Source organism: Crinia signifera, chromosome 9, assembly GCF_055691185.1.
Source record: "Crinia signifera chromosome 9, ASM5569118v1, whole genome shotgun sequence".
NCBI classification, from domain to species: Eukaryota; Metazoa; Chordata; class Amphibia; order Anura; family Myobatrachidae; genus Crinia; species Crinia signifera.
In genome coordinates, this window is record NC_139225.1 from 119,723,476 (window position 1) to 119,744,801 (window position 21,326).

At 43.5% G+C, this 21,326-nt stretch overlaps 1 protein-coding gene across 6 annotated transcripts in view; it reads left to right on the forward strand.

Annotated features, from left to right (window-relative positions):
- The window catches only part of LRCH2 (leucine rich repeats and calponin homology domain containing 2), a 140,365-nt gene that overhangs the window by 17,767 nt on the left and 101,272 nt on the right, over positions 1 to 21,326 (forward strand). For all 6 annotated transcript variants that reach the window (XM_083159600.1, XM_083159602.1, XM_083159598.1 and 3 more), the window contains exons 2-3: positions 18,170 to 18,314; positions 21,107 to 21,233. In XM_083159600.1, the coding sequence (XP_083015726.1) occupies positions 18,170 to 18,314; positions 21,107 to 21,233 (272 nt within the window). The remainder of the gene's footprint in view (positions 1 to 18,169; positions 18,315 to 21,106; positions 21,234 to 21,326) is intronic.

Consider the following 21,326-nt stretch of genomic DNA (forward strand, 5'->3'; position numbering starts at 1 on the left):
ATGACGTGGGGTTTTGAGCAATAAACTGCTGGGCATATAAATTAGTTTGGTCCACCATTAAATTTATAAAATCATCAGAGAAAAATAATTTGAAAAAGTCAATTTCTCTGAGACCTGTGGAATCAAATTGGATTCCTGGCATGGCCAAAAACTCAGGAACCTGGGGCTCAAAATTGTCTGGTGGTGGGGTCCATACTAGATCAATTATTGGGGGGGGAATCTCAGCTGATCTACGGGGGCGTCTTTGAGGGGGTCCCTCATCAGCAGAGGAGGAAGAGGAGCTTAAGGCAAATCCTTCAAATTCCCCGCTTGCATCACTGCCTGTGTCAGAGTCAGAAGCAAGCATGGCATATGCCTCCTCCACTGAATACATTCTCCTGGATGATTGGGAGGACATTTGGGAGGACATTTGGGAGGACATTTGGGATGCCATTTTTATTTTTGTGTTACCGGTAGTGAAATGTTTCAACACGTGTATAGTGTAGGGGGGGGCACAAACTTTATTTCAATCCGGGGGGTATGTAGTGTGTAGTGTGTATGTGGTGCAGAAAAAAAAAAAATGAAGGGGTTAAAAAAAAAAAAAAATGAAGGGGTTAAAAAAAAAAAAAAAAGGAAGGGGTTAAAAAAAAAAAAGGTCCTGCGCCAAAAATTGAGCACAGATGTTGGTCAGTAACGTCTGTCACTGAACAGCGCTCAAAGGCAACAGGAATTTGATCAAAAAAAAAAAAAAAATAGATCAACCCTGTGCCGAAAAAGATGATCAGTGATGTACGTCACTGATCAGCGCACAGCGGCCACAGGACACCCACAAAATCACAGTGTGTGTAAAAAAAAAAATTAAAAAAATACCCCACAGCACACACACAAAAAAAAAAGGTGATCAGTGATGCGACACTGATTACCAGTGAGGTGCAGCAGGTGCACAACCTTTGGTGCAACTGACAGGTATATATAAAAAAAAAAAAACCTCTGTACCCCCAAAAAAGTTGCTGATCACCTCAGATATAGTGATCAGCACAAAAGGCGGGGACAGCAGACACAAAATTTAGCACTCTCTATCACTATCTCTCTCTATCTCTCTATCTCTCACTATCTAACACTATCTAACACTCTATGACACTGCAGCAGCAGCACTCACAGGTATATCTATATATAAAAAAAAAACCTGCGCCCCCAAAAAGTTACTGATCAGTTAATTTATACTGATCAGCACAAAAGGAGGGGGCAGCAGTCAGTTATATAAAAAATATATAGCACAATCTGTCACTATCTCTCTCTATCTCTCTCTCTCTCTCTATCTCTATAACTATCACACTGCAGCAGCACAAAATATAGCACTCTGTCAGTAGGCCTCTCTCTCTATCTCTCTCTCTCTATCTCTCTCTCTCTCTATCTCTCTCTCTCTATCTATAACTATATCACACTGCAGCAGCACAAAATATAGCACTCTCTGACACTATCTCTCTCTCTATCTCTCTCTATCTCTCTCTATCTCTCTCTATCTCTCTCTATCTCTCTCTTTCTATCTCTCTCTATCTCTCTCTATCTATCTCTATCTATCTCTCTATCTATCTAGCTAATACTAATACAGTGCAGCAGCAGCACAATATCACAGTATGGCACAATTATTGCACAGGATCCAGGAAGCAATCAGCAGCGATCAGGTAAGTATTGCAGCAAGTATTTCTGGTCAGTATGGCGGCAGGGGGGTACGGTGACCGCACTGCACGCTTTCCAGACCGGAATGGCGTCTGCAGTGCAGTCACCGTTAGTTTAAATCTCCCTCCTTGGCTGTGATTGGTCCGTCGGTCCGACGGACCAATCACGGCCTTTGGGGGCGGGCGGGGTGAGGTGGGGTGACACCAGTGTCACCCTTACACCCCGCGGTGATTGGTGCTGTACTTTACAGCACCAATCACCTCTGATCCCGTGTCACCGGCGAACGTTATTCGCCGGTGACACAGGAAAACGCTGTGAATGGCTGTTCACACTGAACAGCCAATCACAGCGATCGCCGACGGGGGGGCGGCATCGCAGCCCCCCCGGGGCATGCACGGACATGTCTGCTGTCAGGGACAGCAGACATGTTGAAACTGTCACCGCGTCTATAGACGCGGTGACAGTTTAAATCCATGACGTACATTTACGCCATGTGTCGGGAAGTGCTTCCCGACCATGACGTAAATGTACGTCAAATGTCGGGAAGGGGTTAATGCTTGAATGAGAACAGACCAAAATGTGTTCAGCTAGGCATAGCATGGGACTGAGAAAAGCTGAAGTGTCTTGTGAAACTTTGGAAAATGTGGAAGTAAACTCCTCTCTCAAAAGGGCATTTTCAGCATTTGGCTACTTAAAAAAAAAAAAAAAAAAAAAAAAAAAAAAATAAAAAAAATGTAAATTTTTTTTTTTTTTTTTTTTAGTCCAGGTTAAGCATGTCAAGATGTGGCTCCCCTGTGACTGGTTTTTATTTGCTGATTCTAGGAGTCTTCCCCTCTCAGTGTGACTAATGAAGCTAATGCTTGGTTCTATGTTCTGTAACGTCTGTAACGGACAGATATAATTTTATGGTAAAATGTTAATTTTTATTGAATCCATTCCTACAAACCGGTAAATATTTCTTTTAGTCTGATCTTTATGAATGGAGCTTTCTTTAGGATTATAATTTGCTTAATTGGGCATAATGCGTGGTCATAGCTGCTTCTATAATTGACTTGCTAAGGAACAGCATAAAAATGTAAGCTTTCACTGTAATCCTTTTTGTACTTGATGTGGGTGATCGAGTACAAAGGTTTCCATTTTTAGAATCGCTCCAGTTCTACCAAAAATGGGATTATATTCACTGCAAAGAGCAAATGTTATGTTGCTGCCCATTCCTCACCATCTTAATATTCGCTGCCACAGGGCTCATTACATGGGGTAGATATAAGGTTATAAAGGGCAATCTTGCCTAGTGCCATTACCCACCTCAAGCAAGTAGGAACTCCAACTGTTTGTCGGGACTTTGTATTAAAAGAGGAGCAGCCATTTGTCCCCCCTATAAATATTATCCCAAAATGTTTTTTGTCCATTTAATGCTAAAATAACAGGGAGACTTTTTCATTTTCTTTAGACCAGTCTCTGCACCTGAGCTTTCCGCATTTGGAAAAAAAAGCAGTCATAGCTGAAGTAGACATCTGTCAGAAATGTTTGAGGACAACTGTATTTGCCTCTAAAATTCTTTACTGTGATTTTTTTTTCTCCTGCAGGGAAGCCCCCACACACCAGTAATAGATTGGGCCAATGGAGGTCAAGTTTGGGGAATTGGGAGTTTGTAATATGTTTCATTTACCCTGTTCTCCTGGAGTGCCAATCATCCATGGTCGGCTGTTTTAGTCAGGGGTTTATGCTGCCTGATGTATCTGCTCCATACAATACTTAAATATGAGAAACTAATCTTTACCATGTTTACCTCCCAAGTTGAGAATCAGAAGTTGATAAGAGTACCATGCTCCATTCCGCTTCTCCTCCTGATCAGAGCAAAAGATCAGTTGGAGTCTCCAGCGGGGCTTCAGATTCCTACTAGTTGAGTGAGCAGTGGCGCAACTATGGAGGGTGCAGGGGATGCAGCTGCTATGGGGCCCGGGCCCTTGGGGGCCCCATAGCACAGCAGGCATCCCCTGCACCCTTTTTCCTTATTAGTGCCGTTCGCTTGGGAGTGTCAGTGGTGCCTCTGCCCCCTCCCCCGCTAGCGACGATGCGCTACATATGAAGGTGAATGTGGTGGTCCGTCTGTTGCAGCCTTCCCCCCTCTCCCTTCTTTGATGCTGCCGGGGACTGACGTCACTATCTAGTGACCAGCCCCGGCGTGACACACGCTGTCTGTGCCTGGCCCTGGGAAACAGGAGACACGGAGCTGTCAGTGCAGGAAGACTCGGCACTGACAGCATGAATTATACTGGTAAGGGGGGGACAGGGTTAACTAGGGGTCGGAGGGGAGAGGATGTGAATAGGAGAAACACTGTGTGTGTGTGTGTGTGTGTGTGTCTCTCTGTATGTCTGTCTGTATGTATGTCTCTGTCTGTCTGTCTCTCTCTGTATGCCTCTCTGTCTGTCTGTCTCTCTCTCTGTATGTCTCTCTCTCTCTGTCTCTCTCTCTCTGTCTGTATGTCTCTCTCTGTCTCTCTGTCTGTGTATGTCTCTCTCTGTCTGTCTGTATGTCTCTCTCTGTATGTCTCTCTCTCTCTGTATGTCTCTCTGTCTGTATGTGTCTGTCTCTCTCTCTGTTTGTATGTCTCTCTCTGTCTGTCTGTCTGTATCTCTCTCTCTGTCTGTCTCTGTCTGTCTCTCTGTCTGTCTGTCTCTCTCTCTGTCTGTCTCTCTCTGTATCTGTCTCTCTCTGTGTCTCTCTCTGTGTCTCTCTCTCTCTCTCTCTCTGTCTCTCTCTCTTTCTCTCTCTCTCTGTATGTCTTTCTCTCTCTGTCTCTGTCTCTCTCTCTCTGTATGCAACACCCCCCCCCCCCCTTTACACCTCGGCCCCTTCCATATAATCTCTCTCTATCTCCCCCCCCCCCCCAAACACACACACCTGTCACCCTCTCCACCTGTGGTGGGGGGCCCTTTCAAAATTTTGCTATGGGGCCCAGAAGGTAGTAGTTACGCCTCTGGGTGGGAGCCTGATGCCTCACATGGGTTTTGTACTATAGTTGTTGATTAGGAGGGAGAGAGTAAAGTGCTGTAAGGTTGTATATCTGGGGTCACCTAAGAAGGGGCTCCAGCTTCAAGTTCAATACTGTGAACATTTCTACAGAAATCCACATTTCTCAGCTGGAGAAAACAACCACTGATCTTTGTGGGGCGGGTTTTGGACTAGCTGGTAGTGAGGTCATTAAACTTTTGAATAAGCGTTAACAATACAGTTGGACATATTGGAACTCGTTTTTCCAATAAGCAACCATATGCATTACCATATAAAATTGTGTACCTCATTGCCAAAAGTGTATGCACATCAGAACATCACTTAAGTATTTATTCCAACCATTTGCTTCATTAACTGCCTCCACACATCCGGAAAGGCTTTCCACTAAATTGTGGACCCTTACTTTTACAATTTGCATCCATTCTTCCATAAGAGAATTTATGAGATTGGAAACTGATGTTTAATTGATATGACTGACTTGCAGTCTGTATTCCAATTAATCCCAAAAGTGTTTAATAGAGTTGAGGACTTCTCAATCGTTGAGTTCTTCCTTACCTTTGATGGTGACAATCATTGGGAGGTGACTGATTCCGAGTAGTACAGCCTGATTGACACACTGTGGCAGTTTGAGAGCAGGACAAGAACGAACACTGCTCTTAAAAATTGGGGCCACCATTTTCTGGGAGTGCCACTGCCAGGTTCTGCATACTTCCTGGCATTGGTTATAAAGCTGTAATGGCCAATCTGAGTAAGGTTCTATCAGATGGGTGATGGTTCCAATGCTCTTCTGATCCTGAATGTTATGACTCAGCAGTGTATTACACATAAGTCAGCAGAAACAGTCACCTCCTGCTGGGTATCTGGACTTTAGGTAGGCCACTATTAAAAAACACGCATGGTCAACATTTTTACTAATTGAATATTTCATACTTTTACCATCCACGTGGACTATGATTGGTAAAAGTAAAGCATGCCGAGATAAAGAAGCGAAGCACCTTACCTGAAGCATGTTGTAAGAAGCAGAATACTAATAGAGGCTTTTGACCAAATAAACCATACACCACCTGCTTTATCCTCATTGTGCCGTGAGCTGCATCCATCCCTGAATCCTGGCTATGGTGATAAGAAAGCATCTTCCCAAATACCTAGTGGCCAAATTGGAAGCGCACTGTAATTGATATGTCAATGTATACAGTAGCAGTAAGATTTCTCTGTACCGTAAATAAGGCAACCCAAGCCAAACAATGAAAAACGGCCCCAGTGTCTTCTCCAGCAAACAACATTTACAGCATGCATTCAGACGGGAGTCTTAGGACACCGCCAAACCCTGATTAATCTGTCAGAGTGTAAAGTGGAGTTTATCCACTCCAGGTATACATTTTAAGGCTTGTTTCGTGAATATGTTCTGTCGGCTACAAAATTAAAATTAAAAGTTGCAATTCTTATGACCGTTTTACCATATACAATATACTTTTCACAACCGCAACCGATGTTACTTGGTGATCTGAGCACCATGTACTGGTACTTGGGAATAGAAACCCATTCCCAAAGGATTCTTGTGTGGACGTTGCTTTCAGAGTCGGTGTGGAACTGTGCAGCGATTGCCGCAGTTGGGGGACATTTGATTTTCACGCTGTAGCACTTGCTGGTCCGGTTCTATGTGTTTCTGTGCCATACTGTTTCTCTTAGACATTTCCACTCCACATTAACAGCTTATACTAATGTTAATAGGAAGGTAACTGCAACCTGGAGTAATAAATGGTTGATTGGGGAAATACAGCTCATATACAAGGTTTACTGCCTCGTATACTAGCTGGCCAGTGGCTTGCACAGAGTTAACACCAGCTTGTTGTTTCCCCAAGAACATGACTCCACCACCACCGAGCATTTACCCAATTTTTTGGGATGTACCTCTGGCCAGTATGGCAGTAGAGAGGCATCGATCCAGAGCCCCTGATGTCATACAACAGCCCTCCTCCAGTCCCCTCGCTAGATAAGGAATGCACACAAGTTTAGAAAATGTACAAATCCCACTTTTTTGTGTTTGTGTAAATATTCGGTACGCCTTATACTAATTTTTGGCATATTTGTTGTAGTTAATGCACCTAGGCATTATTATCAATGGAAGGCAGTGATCACACTTTCCACCTTATGGCAGCGAGGGACAGAGTCCTGCAGCACATCACCAATTGTATATTGGTCCCAGTTTGCATGCAGTAGGTCTTGCTACATTCTAGTAGACTGGGATACATGCAAATGTGAAATGCTGGTCTGCTGGTAAGCTCCCCCCATTATACCCTAGCATAGGTTTCTTTACAGTGTGCTGACTTCTGTAAGAAACCATTTGTCTAGAATACTAATGTATGACTTGTGGTTGGTTAATCTGCCATAATGATCTAATATTTTATTTTAAAGAATAAGAATTAAAGTGGAAACGGTTGAGCCTCCGGTTTGGAAAGTAAGGGCCCGTACACACTGGTTTTGAGCTGAAAGATGCTCAAAACACAAAGTTTGAACAGCTTGTACAGCCCAGCGATGAGTGGTGATGCGCGCTCCTGCATCACCACCGGGAAAGCCATTCATCTGCTTGTGTTACCAGTAGATGAGCGGCTTTGCATAGTCCCGCTCTATGCAAAGCCATCCGCCCCCTGCTGAAAGCGCTGGTCATGGGGAAAGCTGCTCAGGGTGTGTGCACTGAGCAGCTTCCCCCCTCCATACACGCTGGTCATAATTGCCGTGTGTATGACCTTAAGCGGCTACATCTCTTAATGAAAATCTCTTTGGTTTCCCGAGTAGTGAGTACGTTCAGTAGATGGAGCCTAGAATGCTAGCATTTACCATCCCGGGATGTTCTGTATACAGCCATTCCATATTTCCGGATACCCTAAGTCTGTCTACTCCTTAATGAATGAGTGTGAATAATACGCAAAGTTCAAGCTACGTTACAGCACTTAAGGAGCTTTAGATATTGACTGTGAATGCCAACATTTATAGCTGGAGCTCCTTCCTAACTGATTTATGATTTGGTACCAATATCTAGAGGGCCACAGGATGACCAGGGCTGCACTATATTGACAGAAGCATTTGGCCACTCCTGTTATAGAACCCGGGTGTTTCAATCAGACCTATTGCGACAGCTGTTTTAAGATAAAGCACCTAACTATTCAGTTTCCATTTGCAAACATTTGTGATACCAAATGGGTAATTGGGAAGAGCTCAGTGACTTTAAGCTTGGTACGGTGATAGGATGCCATCTTTGCAATAAGACCGTCTATTGCAAGTGATATTATTAGAAATTGGAAGTGTTTAGGAACAACAGCAATTCAGCCACAAAGAGGAAGACCACAACAAATTACGGGAGCGGGATGATCAGTGCAAGCCATACCACTGGCACAAAAACTGTGTGGCTAGAGCTTAACAGAACGCGCTTCCGTGGCCGAAGAGCTGCATGCAAGCCTCGCTTCACGAAGTCAAGTGCCAAAATAGGATGGAGTGGTGTAAAGCACACCATTACTGGATATGGGGTAGTGGAAACACATTATGTGAAGTGATAAATAAAGCTCGTCTGTTTGGCAGCCAAATGGGCACCTTTGGATTACTACATTATGCCAACTGAGAGTTTTGTAAACCATTATACACAGGGCGACCCGGGTTTAGTGTAAAAGCGCCAGACACGGAACGCAATACTTGGTCAACCCCGGCTTTGCGATGTGAAAGGGGTAATATAGGGCTTATTCAGACCTGATTGCTGATCTGCAAAGTTGCAGATGACTGCGAGTAGATAGCCGTCGCCCACACAAAGAAAACCTGCCCAGTGTAAATTTGTGAGACCGTTGTGAATGGATCGCTGATTGCAATCTATACGCAGTTCATGAAGCATCAAATGATTTTCCAGTCTGTGCAAAGGGGTGTAAAGCTGCATACACCCTATGTGATTTTGAGCTCAAAGTAGCTTCTTTTTCCCATTTTTGAGCTACTTTGAGTTCAAAATCAAGTAGTGTATGTATAGCTGGGTGATGAGCACTGATGCGCTCTCCTGTTAGATCTGGGGCTTTGCCTATAAACAATAGGCAAAGCCCTGCTCTGCTCAGATCCCTCAGCACACATTGCTGTGTGCATCGCGGGTGTACCGCGAAGTGTGCTGAGAGATTGTGCTTTTGCCCGTTGCTTAGCACAGGCTCCCACATTGTTCCGTGTGTACGGGGCTTAAGACGTTGCCTTCTCCTCATGCATATGCATTGGAGGAAACTTTCAAAGCTGATTGATGAAACTTCAGAAGACTCATTCCAATTTTGTTCTGAAATGTTAATTCTAATCTCGTCCTTCCCTTTTTTGGGGGGAAAATGATTTGTGTGTTGTGCTCCCTCCGAATCTCTACCATGTTGTGAAGCTTCTGGTTATTCTGTCTACTAATAAGACACAATTTACTCATAATAATCACAACTTATACATACAGTAATAGCCGGGTGCGGATTTATTAGATAGACCGTGTTTAGATACAGTCAGTAGGTCTACCCCCAAAAGGTCGACATTGGAAAAATGTTGGGTTAAAATGTCGATGTTGGAAAGGTCAATGACGACAGGGTGAAAAGGTAGGCATTCTTTTTTTTTGTTGTCAATGTCAACAACTGTCGACATAAACCACAAGTAATTTAACGCATACCTTCACATGGCTCATTGCGTTCGCCATGCCTTGGGCTCAGTGCCTTGCTGTGCATAGCAAACTCTATTATATTCTCGCTTTATGCTGACCTGGATGGTACATTAAGAACCAGATGGTTTAAGAAAAACAAATCTTGAAAAACTCATGCTGCTCAGCCATCTACCTCTTTTTTTTTTTAAAGTCGACATTTTGACCCTGTCCTAATAATACTTTAATATCTTAATGGAGGACAGGAGTGTATATGTTGCTTGCAATGCAGGTAATCCTGAATTTGAAGGAACACCACCGGCACATACGGATTCTGTCGCTGCTTTCAATACTTAAGGCCCATACACACTGGGCGACTTTGAGCTGAAAGTCGCTTCAAAACACCCGGTTTGAGCGGCTTTCAGCTCAAAGCCTCCCAGTGTGTATGGCCCGGCGATGAGCGCTGCTGCGCGCTCCCACAACAGCGCCGGGAAAGCTGTTCATCTGCTGGTTATACCAGCAGATGAGCGGCTTTCAGGACGGCTTTGCATAGCGCTGCGCTATGCAACGCCATCCCCCCCTCCATCGGCGCCAGGCAGGGGGAAAGCCGCTCAGTGTGTATGCACTGAGCGGCCTTCCCCGCAGCGATGACAGCAGTCACCGCTGTCCATATACGCTGGGCATAGTCGCCCAGTGTGTATGGGCCTTAAATCAGCAGCTGCTGTACTTGACTAATTAATTGTATACATAATAATTACAATTTTTTTTTGTGCTTTCCTCCTAAAGGATTCAAGGCCATTTGCAAAAAACTATGAACATTCAGTATTACAAAGGTTTAGATATACAGAAATCCAGAACATAATAGAGAAGTGGCAGCCATTTTCAGTTGTCAACGGCAGCAGTGATTTTTTTTTTTTTTTTTTTTTCTTCATTGTACCCACAAAGGTACCAGGCGAGAACATCGGAATAGGTCATTACAGGACACTGGACCTAATTCATACGTGATCGCAGGGCATATTTGTTTGTAATTGGACAAAACCATGTGTACTGCAAGTGGGTATGGGTCATAGGGTTGACCGTAATTGGGTCAATAGGTCCTCTATTGGTTGACACATGCAGTAAGTCGACATTTTTTTGGTGTCTGTCAACTTAAGTTGGGCATTGTGTAATTGTACCGCGTCCCCTGGCACGGCTCGTTTCAAGCACGGTGCATCTCTACGCACGGCACTCTATTATAATCTAACTCTATGCCCACTTGGATAGTAAAGTATGACAAACAACCTTTAAAAAAAAAAAAAAAGTGAAAAACACATGTTGACCTAATGCATGTCGGCCTTCTCGTGTGTCGCCTTTTGTTTCTGTGCAGGGAAAATACCAGCTGCTTTATTTTTAACACTGCAATTTAGATTTCAGTTTAAGCGTACATGGGTAATGCGAATGCCCCGCACATGCAGTCATTCAATAACCAACCAGATTGCGTTTTCCCAATTTAGGGATTCATGCTAAATTACGCCCATTGTTCGGTTTTTGCTGTTCATCAATTCCCCTCTTATCCTCGGGTGTTTGATTTTCTTTTAAATTTGAGAAAAACATTTTAAAATGTAATTTGTACGTGTCACATGTCCTTTTTTTTCAGTATTCTTAATATCTGGCCTGGCAGACATTATGGTGATTGAGCATATGCAAAAACACAGAGCAGCCGTGAAAGTACAGAGACGCAGAGCCGTCAGACACAGCAACTGTGAACTCCTTCCCAGTGCACAGGCACATCATTCCGTAATCATCAGCAGCATGGCCAGAACAGAAGCACGCTGCTCGAGTGCGGATTCACAGTCACAGCTAGCGACATGCCCCAAACACGGGCACAATGTGCGATTTTTGCCTAGACTTCTCCATAGACGCTCACAAACGTTGCCTGACTGTAAATCCCTACAATACAGAACAACAAAGGTTTGCAGCGCTGAAAATTCAAAATTCATAAAAAACCAGTTGGCAGTTGGATTGACTTCACAGTTTTATATAAGAAAAATGATCATAACAATTTAATAGGCCACATGGCCACACATATACATAAAATGTTGATAAAAAGCATGGGTATGGTAGCAGAATGGGGATGGACTGGGGTAACTGTCCGTTCCTATATTGCCTAGATTGGTGTTATTGGGACCGCCTTTAATGACCAGAGCAATAAATATAATTACCGTCCACTTTGCTCACTTGAGGGGGGGAATGGATCCTGATGGAATGGAATTTCCCTTGGTATGTCCAAAGTCCCTTCTGAATCGAGCGTGGAGTGGGGCTTGCCACTTGGTGTTGAAGAAATGCTGGTAATCGGGTCCTTTTTAGGCTGGTTCGGGCAGTTGATTTGGCAGAAAAATGGGGAATAGGTAGAGCCAGTGCTCCTGCTTCTGCATCCAAGAATAAGTGTCCACCTGACGCGTTTCGCTTGAAACAAGCTTTATCAAAGGTATAATGGTTATTGACTGTAAATCCCTCCATGCAAAGGCGAGCTGTGTGGCGCGTGTGTAGTGCAAGACAATAGACATGTCCCATTTACCAATAGTCCCTCCATTGCAAAAACATTGGCATGGCATCCGTCATCTCTACTTTTATAGGCTTCATAATGAAGGCTTGACGAATAGATTGTTGTCTAGAAGTAACCTTCAATTTTCCCATCCATTTGTTAGTAAATCAGGGGATCATATATCTGTCTTGGTAAAAGTACCGATGTCTTGCCAATATTGGATATTCTTTATTTTATTTTTGTGTGCAGATTAGTAGGGGCTGCGCTTTGTTGGCTGCTGAATTGTGAGTTATCAATGGAGTAAAAAGCTCCGCTCTGAAGTATAGTTCAGCATGCTAGCTTGTGATGTCGCAGGTCTGCGGTTCTTTACTGCTAAGGAATAAGCATCCTCCTTTCTGTCACATTGCCTGTTTGTGTTATACAAAAACAAACAACATTAATTGTAGCACTCTGGCACAAAGCTGTCATTTTACCAACTGTTTAGCGCACGGATATTACAGAGGATGTTTACCTCAGAAAATCATGTTTGTTTTCTCATAGCTTATGCACGTAACCTAGTTTCATCTGCGCTCCCTCTGTCCCATCCCAAAATGGATTATGGGAAAGGGCTTGTGTGTGTACCTGGGTAAACCATATATAAATAATATGAAATTATTTATTTATTAACCGTTTCTTATATAGCGCAGCATATTTCGTTGCGCTTTACAAATGAGACGGTGATACAACAAACTGGGTATTTACAGACAGTCAAAGGTATGAGGTATGAAATGCCCTCACACACATGGCTTAAAATGCATGTTTACAATATTTAGCAATCAAACCAATTTTATAATTGCATCATTTATTTATTTTTATCTATAAGGTTAATTGTCGTCATCTGTACGCAAAAGAGATTGGGGGAAATTTACTAAGATGTGTATTCTACTTCACATGTGATGTTGCTATGCGCAACCAATCAGCGGCTGCCCGGTCTTTTTCAATGGGATTTTTGAATATCCGCCGTACACCGGCCCTGCACCCAAACATTCTTCCCAAGAAAATGGACACTATGAGGGTTATTCTAGTTCACTCGCAAAGGCACAATCACTCTCTAATGGATAAAACCATGTGCACTGCAGGTGGGGCAGATGTAACATGTGCAGAGAGAATTAGATTTGGGTGAGTAATTGTGTCTGTGCAGGGTAAATACTGTCTTTATTTTTACACCGCAAAATAGATCTGTTTGAAGTACAAACCCCACCCAAATCTAATTCTCTCTGCACATGTTACATCTGCCCCACCGGCAGTGCACACGGTTTTGCCCATTAGAGAGTGATTGTGCCTTTCCGAGTGAAACAGAATAATCCCCTATGAGTATGCTAGGTCTTACTATGGATTATGCCTGATACAGGAATATAGACTATATAAAGGAAAAGGGCTCCAGACTTCTTGTAACTACCTTGCTGAGCTTTTATAGTTACATGAAAAATAGAAGGGATCTTCCAAATATATGCTAACAACCTCTGTTCTGATTAAATATAACAAATAATGTATTTATTATGTTTGCAGTAATGATTGCGTAGTGTACCTGCATGCAGCTATAAATCTCAGCACAACAAGAAGCTAAGGTGTGCGGTATAGAGCCTTGTTCCTGACGTAATACCAGAAAACTCTGCTCAATGCAGTGATCCACTGGTAATTCTCATTGTGTAACCAAGGCCGCTGTAACAGGGCTTTATTAATGTGTGCATCAGCCAGTGTGGGAGGCAGCTATATGGTGACATCCAATACAAGCACATTTGCCCTTCTTACATTGAAGTCTGTGTTTTGGACAGAAAGTAAATGTACTTTTGAAAGAACCGAACTTGGCTAGAAAATGTGTTCTAGCCAGATAATGATCACAGCAAGCACATGACAAGGAGATGTTTTGAGGAATGCCGTCCTCCGTGCACAGCACTCAGTAATGTCTTTACAGTCATCACCCCCCCCCCCCCCCCAGTTCCCATATCAAATTAGTCCAATGTTATTTAGGCAATTGGGCATTTTCCTTTGAATATATATGATGGGATTTTCATCCAGATGGATTATTCCCACACACTTCAGTTGCTCAGACTGACCAGCAGAATGTCTGTCTGTGTTTAAAATGCCTTTGTACTGGTCTCTCAGATTTAGATATAGGGCCAGGGTATACTCTGGGAACCCGGTACCCTGAGCTAATCATTTGGTACAGATGCCTAAATTGTGTTATTTTACACCGGTATATGGCCAATAGGTTGACATGGCTATCTTTGACACATGAAGTAGGTCGACGGAGTTGGAAGTGCGACACAAGCAAGGTCTACACTGTTTTTTCATGGTGGTTTTTGAAAAGACATGTACCGACACTGGGCATTTCATGCCCTACCACCCACTAGGGCGTGGAGGGAGAATAGAATGGTGTGCACCGAAGCAAGGCCAAGGCAGAAGTACACTTTGACACTTTTCATGTCGACTTTCAACATTCTGGGCAAAAAAAGTGTACAACTTTATGATGACCTTTTTGACTGTTGACCTTATTCTGTGGTTGGCCCAATGCATGTTGACTTAATATGGATCGACCCAATGACCCATACCCTTTACAAGGACCTAGAAACCTCAAAATATAGTATGTGACTGTAGATGAGAACCAGTCGCCCCATTTGATATTTTTCTTCTGAAATTCTCAGTAACAACTTTTGACCTAGGGGTGCAGTGAAAAATATTCTCATACTCTGCGGTGCCATGATTCAAAAAGTTGGGGAACCACTGTTCTATATGTGTTCAAGTCAGTGGTAGGTAACTTGTGTTTTTCTAGTCTCTCTCTCTCTCTCTCTCTCTCTCTCTCTCTCTCTCTCTCTCTCTCTCTCTCTCTCTCTCTCTCTCTCTCTCTCTCTCTCTCTCTCTCTCTCTCTCTCTCTCTCTCTCTCTCTCTCTCTCTCTCTCGTATAGCTCTGTCTCAGACTCTACAGACTGTGCATGTAGTTGCACTGGTACTGTTTATATTTATGCATGTAAAATTATCATAATTGCTGTAGTTTGGAAGTGTTGCTTTCTCACTCTACTGTAATGAATACTGATTTTACATTTATGAACTTTGTTCTAGATTCTCCCAGGTTGGTTGATACCTACCTTGTTATTGTCATGCAGTAAGTCAGTGATGCACTGTTGATGCTACTATTTTATTGACTAGAATTTGCAGACTGTATGCACTGATCAGCCTAACACTGGGTCACACCATGTTTACAGGGATCCCTTTTACTCTTACACATTCACATCTAATTAGCGCCCTATGAAGCTGCTCAGTAACTTCACTAATTGGTTCTTCCCTGTGTCCTCAAGGCATTCACACTTTCAGAAACATTGATCAAGCATTGTGTATGAATTGTTAAAGAGCCACTGCTGTTTCCGCTCAGTCTTCCCCTTTGTTCATCTCCGAGGTTTCATTCATGACTGTGGTCACTTTTGAGATCTCCAGACTTGTAGATTGTTTGTACATATGCCTATGGGGGTGCCTGGCTGTACCATAAGTGACCCCCCCCCCCCCAGAACCAATGTTAATATATTTTCAATTAACTGGAATCACTAGTATTCATTCTAACACCCATTGTCTTTTAAAACCCATACAGTTCCTATTCCATGCCAGGGGTGTCACTTTCTGCTGTGGTGCTTATAGTACAGGTCAGGTCTGCATATCGGTGCTGAAATACAGACCACATTGTGCTAGAAGCACCACAACCGAGAGTAACACTCCAGGCCAGGCAAGAGAAACCGCACAGGTTTTAAAAGATGCAAGTGCTAGAATGAACACTAATTAGCGTAAGGTTTGTGGGCACCAATTGGCATCTGGTAAATAAGGGTAATGGTAAATAAAAAAAGCATATAGTTGACATTCTTATTTATCTCTGTTGGAACACTTTTTAATTTTACTAGGTGGCGATGCTTCATATTGGGAGAGCAGTGCATCATGGTATTAAGAAGCAATCTATTAAAATTGCTGCTTATCAAGTGCTGGAACACCGCTCTGCTGAATGCCGCCCCCCCCCCCCCCTTCCGCCGTCTTATCCTCTTGGTATCATGCGATGGGATGTGTTCTCTAACAGAGCCCCACTTTTAGCGGGCGCATGACCAAAAATCACTTGATGGTCGCCAACCATCGAATGGTTTCTCCTGCCTTCGGAAATAGTATGGCGAGCCACCGAGCCCGAAGTGTGGCGAGCGGACGCGGATACCTTCACAGGTATCCGCGTCCCTTCGCGGGCTTCACAGGTATCCGCGTCCCCTCGCGGGGCTCGCTGCGCTCGCCACGCTTCGGGCTCGGTGGCTCGCTGCGCTCGCCACGCTATTCTATTCTCAACTCCACGCCGACGTGGATAGTGGGGGTATGAAAAGGTCGTAGGACGCGTACCGCCGCCCCTCGCGGGCTCGCTGCGCTCGCCACGCTTCGGGTTCACGTTGATCGTGGGGTGGCGTTAACAATTGTGGGGGCCATTTCACACTTCAGGGTGGCTATTTGGCCTCTGTGGGCCATTTAACATTGTTTCCTATGGAAAAATCGTGTCAATTAAAGCATTGAACAGTAAAATCGGGTCAATTGAGAAATTTAACATTGTTCCCTATGGGAAATCGCGGGCATCGCGTCGGTCGCGTCGCACCCGATTTTTTTTTAGTGCATTCAATGCCCGCGATGACTGCGATGGGCGCCGTGCTAGGTGGTAAAGAGTACCGTTTTTTTTGTACAGGTTTGCAAGAGCTGGTGTTCAGCTGGTTATACATCAGAACAACCAACTTGCGATCCGGATTGTGTCACGATTTCCCCGGCAGCTTCCCAGATATACGATAGATCTTATGTGTGTGTATTTCACATAAGATCTATCATAAGATCTGCAACTCCCAGCATACTGGTCGTTAGCAGCATCTTCAGATCTTACGTGTAGCACATAAGATCTGAGGATTGACGTCACGACCGGCGGTACAACGTATCATACCTACTCACAATGTGCACACAAAGAACACCCAATGCGTCACACGACCCTTCAAAATCGTGCGTTCCGGCCTGAAATCGTTCTGATGTGTGGCCTGCTTCACACATTCATCATTGCCCAAATACAATGGGAACAAGTTTAGAAATATCGATCAGTTTTGTGTTAAGACAACACTTAATGTGAGCTGTATAAAATCCTGGCTTTTTTATGTGATTGTTTCCGCTCAGTGATTCCTTGATCTGTCCCAGGATAGAAGGTTTTTCTGTTCTTGTAAGAACACGTCGCATTACATGACTGTTTGTTGTGCACCGCGTTACTGACACTGCTGTCCTAGTAGATTAGGGTTACACGTTCTCAGAATCCTTAAATAAACCCAGTCACCATGTATGTATACTCTGGATGAATAAGAACTAATTAGCGCATTATAAGAAAAGGAACTATAGACTAACCCAGATAAAGCCTGGCCAATAATTTCAGAAAATGCTTTGTTAGGAGAGTTTTTCTAGTCTTGCCTTTCCAGGGAGTGAAATAGAAGAGCTATGTTTTTATTAATAGTTATGTTATTTTGAATAAAGGAAGACTTACAGGCAAAAGCTATAAGTATAAAACTTCCCCTTGTCACCTTGATGTAAAATGACATGTTTTAGAAGGAAACGCCCAATAAAGAATGACCCAGTGGCAGCTCCAGAGAGAGAGAGATATCTATTCAATACTAGCGTTTTTTTATTTCCCCGCAGATGAAAATGTTTCGACCTGCTGAAAACCAGGTGGATTGACGGAATAGCTGCTGATCTACCTGCTTTCGACGTAAACACAGCCAAAACGGAAAGGTTTTGGCTGTGTTTCCATCAATCTCAATCCAACATAAAAAGATGCTGGATTGAGGCAGGGAGGATGGCGCCGGGTGAGAAGTAGCAGCTTACAGGGCACCGTCCTCCTGTCCACTGCTACCCGCACCCTCCCGTACCCACCCGCCGACTCCAGTACCCACCCTGCTCCATCCTGGCTCCCGCCACCAAGCTCACCCAGTCCCCGCGCAGGCTGGTTGAGCATCATTCAGACGTCAGATTTGGCCACTGCATTGAATAATTGATGCTGGATCCATTCCGGCAAAATAATTTTGTAACTGTTCCGTCATCAATTGAATGCATACCTGTATCTGACTTGTGTACTTCTGTTACTGCTTTATATCACCGTATTGTTTACTCTGCGACACCCTGCCTTGCCTCTTCAAAAAAGGGGTGTCTGAATTCACTATATTCTTTCAAATTTCTTAATTAATAAATGTACACACAATCTTCTACAAAGCTGTTTTCAAGTTATGTGAATTTAATGTGTATTTTTTTCTTTATTTTTTTTAGACCTGTCCAAAAACAGATTTACAGAGATCCCACACGATGTTTGCCTGTTTGCACCACTTGAAACCTTAAATTTATATCACAACTGCATAAAGTGCATTCCTGAGACAATTAAGCATCTTCAAATGTTAACCTATTTAAATATAAGGTATGTTTGAACTTTGTTTAGATCCCTTTTTGCGTGTGTATTAAAAAAAGATACTAGCAAGTCATTCATCTAAACAGAAATGTTTTTGTTTTTTTTTGCATATTTAGAACGATTTAATCAATGTTGGTCAGCATGTGACCTTTACCAAGAACAACAATCTTACACCAGGGCCATCAAATAGCAGCACCTGATGCATTGTGTGATAAGTGTATTGTAGTCTTTGCTGTGCCGTCCTTGTAGACCTACAGTAGTTTTTCAATGCTTTGACCTGTATTGTGTTTGCTGCCAGCAACAGCTGTACAATTATTTTAACATCCTGTCCCAAATAAGTGGAGAAGTTTGTTTGAGTCATGTCTTTTTAGAATGGAGTAGATTTGGTGAGGACAAAGCTATGGAGTATGATTTGAGGCATCCGATTCCCTGTACAAATGGTGCGATTTTGACTATATAGTCAAAATCACACAGCAAATAGAATCACACTGTGTTTAGTCGCACCCATCCGCGATTCAGTGCTGATGCGCAGCCCTGCAGCATCAGAATTAAAAGTAGAGAGAAACTGCAACACAGTCTCTTTCTAACATCTCTGAATGAGGACCATGCTGCTCAATGCAGCAGGCCACACTGTCCCTCCCTTCCTGTCAGCCTATGCCAGCACCCCACCAGGGTCGAATTGATATCCGAGGCCACAGAATCGGCCCATGTGTACACACCATCAGGCTGTTCTTGTTTTGACAAAACACACCTAAAAACATAAACCTGACAATGTAGTATCGATAGCAATGTAGAAAAAATACAAAAACACCATAGTAATATGTTTATACATTTGCTCTTACTGTATGTAATTGGTACTATATATAGGGTACTTGTGGAGTATCACGGCTCCCATCGTATGGCATCGTATGCCATATGTAGTGGCATACGATGGCATACGATGCGATGCGATGTTTTACCGATTTTTGAGCATTTTTGCGCAAAAATCGTATGCCATCGCATGGCATCGTATGCCATATGTAGTGGCATACGATGTCATACGATGCGATACGATGTTTTACCGATTTTTGAGCATTTTTGCTTAAAAATCGTATGCCATCGTATGCCATATGTAGTGGCATACGATGTCATACGATGCAATACGATGTTTTACCGATTTTTGAGCAAAAATGGTCAAAAATCGGTAAAACATCGGATAACATCGTATGCCATATGTAGTGGCATACGATGTCATACGATGCGATACGATGTTTTACCGATTTTTTGAGCAAAAATGGTGAAAAATCGGTAAAACATCGCATGGCATTGTATGCCATCGATGCGATACGATGTTTTACCGATTTTTGAGCCATTTTAGCTCAAAAATCGTATGCGATCGCATCGGATGCCATACAATGGCATCCGATGCGATGCGATGGCACCCGATTTTGCACTGAAATGCATCAGAATGCATTGAAATGTGTATTAAAGTAGTGAAATGCCCCCAAATGCCATTTTTCATAGTGCACCACCCCCACTATCAACGTCAACCCGAAGCGTGGCGAGCGCAGCGAGCCCGCGAGGGGCGGCGGTACGCGTCCTACGACCTTTTCATACCCCCACTATCCACGTCGGCGTGGAGCTGAGAATAGAATAGTGTGGCGAGCGCAGCGAGCCACCGAGCCCGAAGCGTGGCGAGCGCAGCGAGCCCCGCGATACCTGTAAAGCCCGCGAGGAGACGCGTATAGCTGTGAAGGTATCCGCGTCCCCTCGCGGGGCTCGCTGCGCTCGCCACGCTTCGGGCTCGGTGGCTCGCTGCGCTCGCCACACTATTCTATTCTCAACTCCACGCCGACGTGGATAGTGGGGGTATGAAAAGGTCGTAGGACGCGTACCGCCGCCCCTCGCGGGCTCGCTGCGCTCGCCACGCTTCAGGTTGACGTTGATAGTGGGGGTGGTGCACTATGAAAAATGGCATTTGGGGGCATTTCACTACTTTAATACACATTTCAATGCATTCTGATGCATTTCAGTGCAAAATCGGGTGCCATCGCATCGCATCGGATGCCATCGTATGGCATCCGATGCGATCGCATACGATGTTTGAGCTAAAATGGCTCAAAAATCGGTAAAACATCGTATTGCATCGATGGCATACGATGCCATGCGAGGTTTTACCGATTTTTCACCATTTTTGCTCAAAAATCGGTAAAACATCGTATCGCATCATATGACATCGTATGCCACTACATATGGCATACGATGTTATCCGATGTTTTACCGATTTTTCACCATTTTTGCTCAAAAATCAGTAAAACATCGTATCGCATCGTATGACATCGTATGCCACTACATATGGCATACGATGTTATCCGATGTTTTACCGATTTTTGACCATTTTTGCTCAAAAATCGGTAAAACATCGTATCGCATCGTATGATATCGTATGCCACTACATATGGCATACGATGTTATGCGATGGCATACGATTTTTGAGCTAAAATAGTCAAAAATCGGTAAAACATCGCATCGCATCGTATGCCATCGTATGCCACATGCGATGCGATGCGATGCGATTTTTAGCATACGATCTGCATACGATGCAGGTCGTGGGAGCCGTGATACTCCACAAGTACCATATATAGGGTTCTAGTTTTCTTTCAAATATAATGTAATTGATTTTAACAGTTTGACTGACTAGAGATTACTTCGTGTATGTGTGCTGGGGCATCTAGAACCACAGAACAGGAGCTGGCGTTGACTCTGTCTGATAATTAAATGTTCTTCATAACAACACTTGTTTCCTACTTCCTTTTTATCAGTCGAAATCTTCTTTCAACGTTGCCAAAATATCTCTTTGACTTGCCACTGAAAGTGTTGGTCGTTAGTAATAATAAACTGTTGTCAATTCCAGAGGAGGTTGGAAAATTAAGAGATTTAATGGAACTGGTAGGTAGATTTATTTTGCTATTTTTTGTTTTGGCATGAAACGGTTTTATTGGTATTTGTTGTGCCTTATGTTTCTTTCTTCATTTTTTTTTC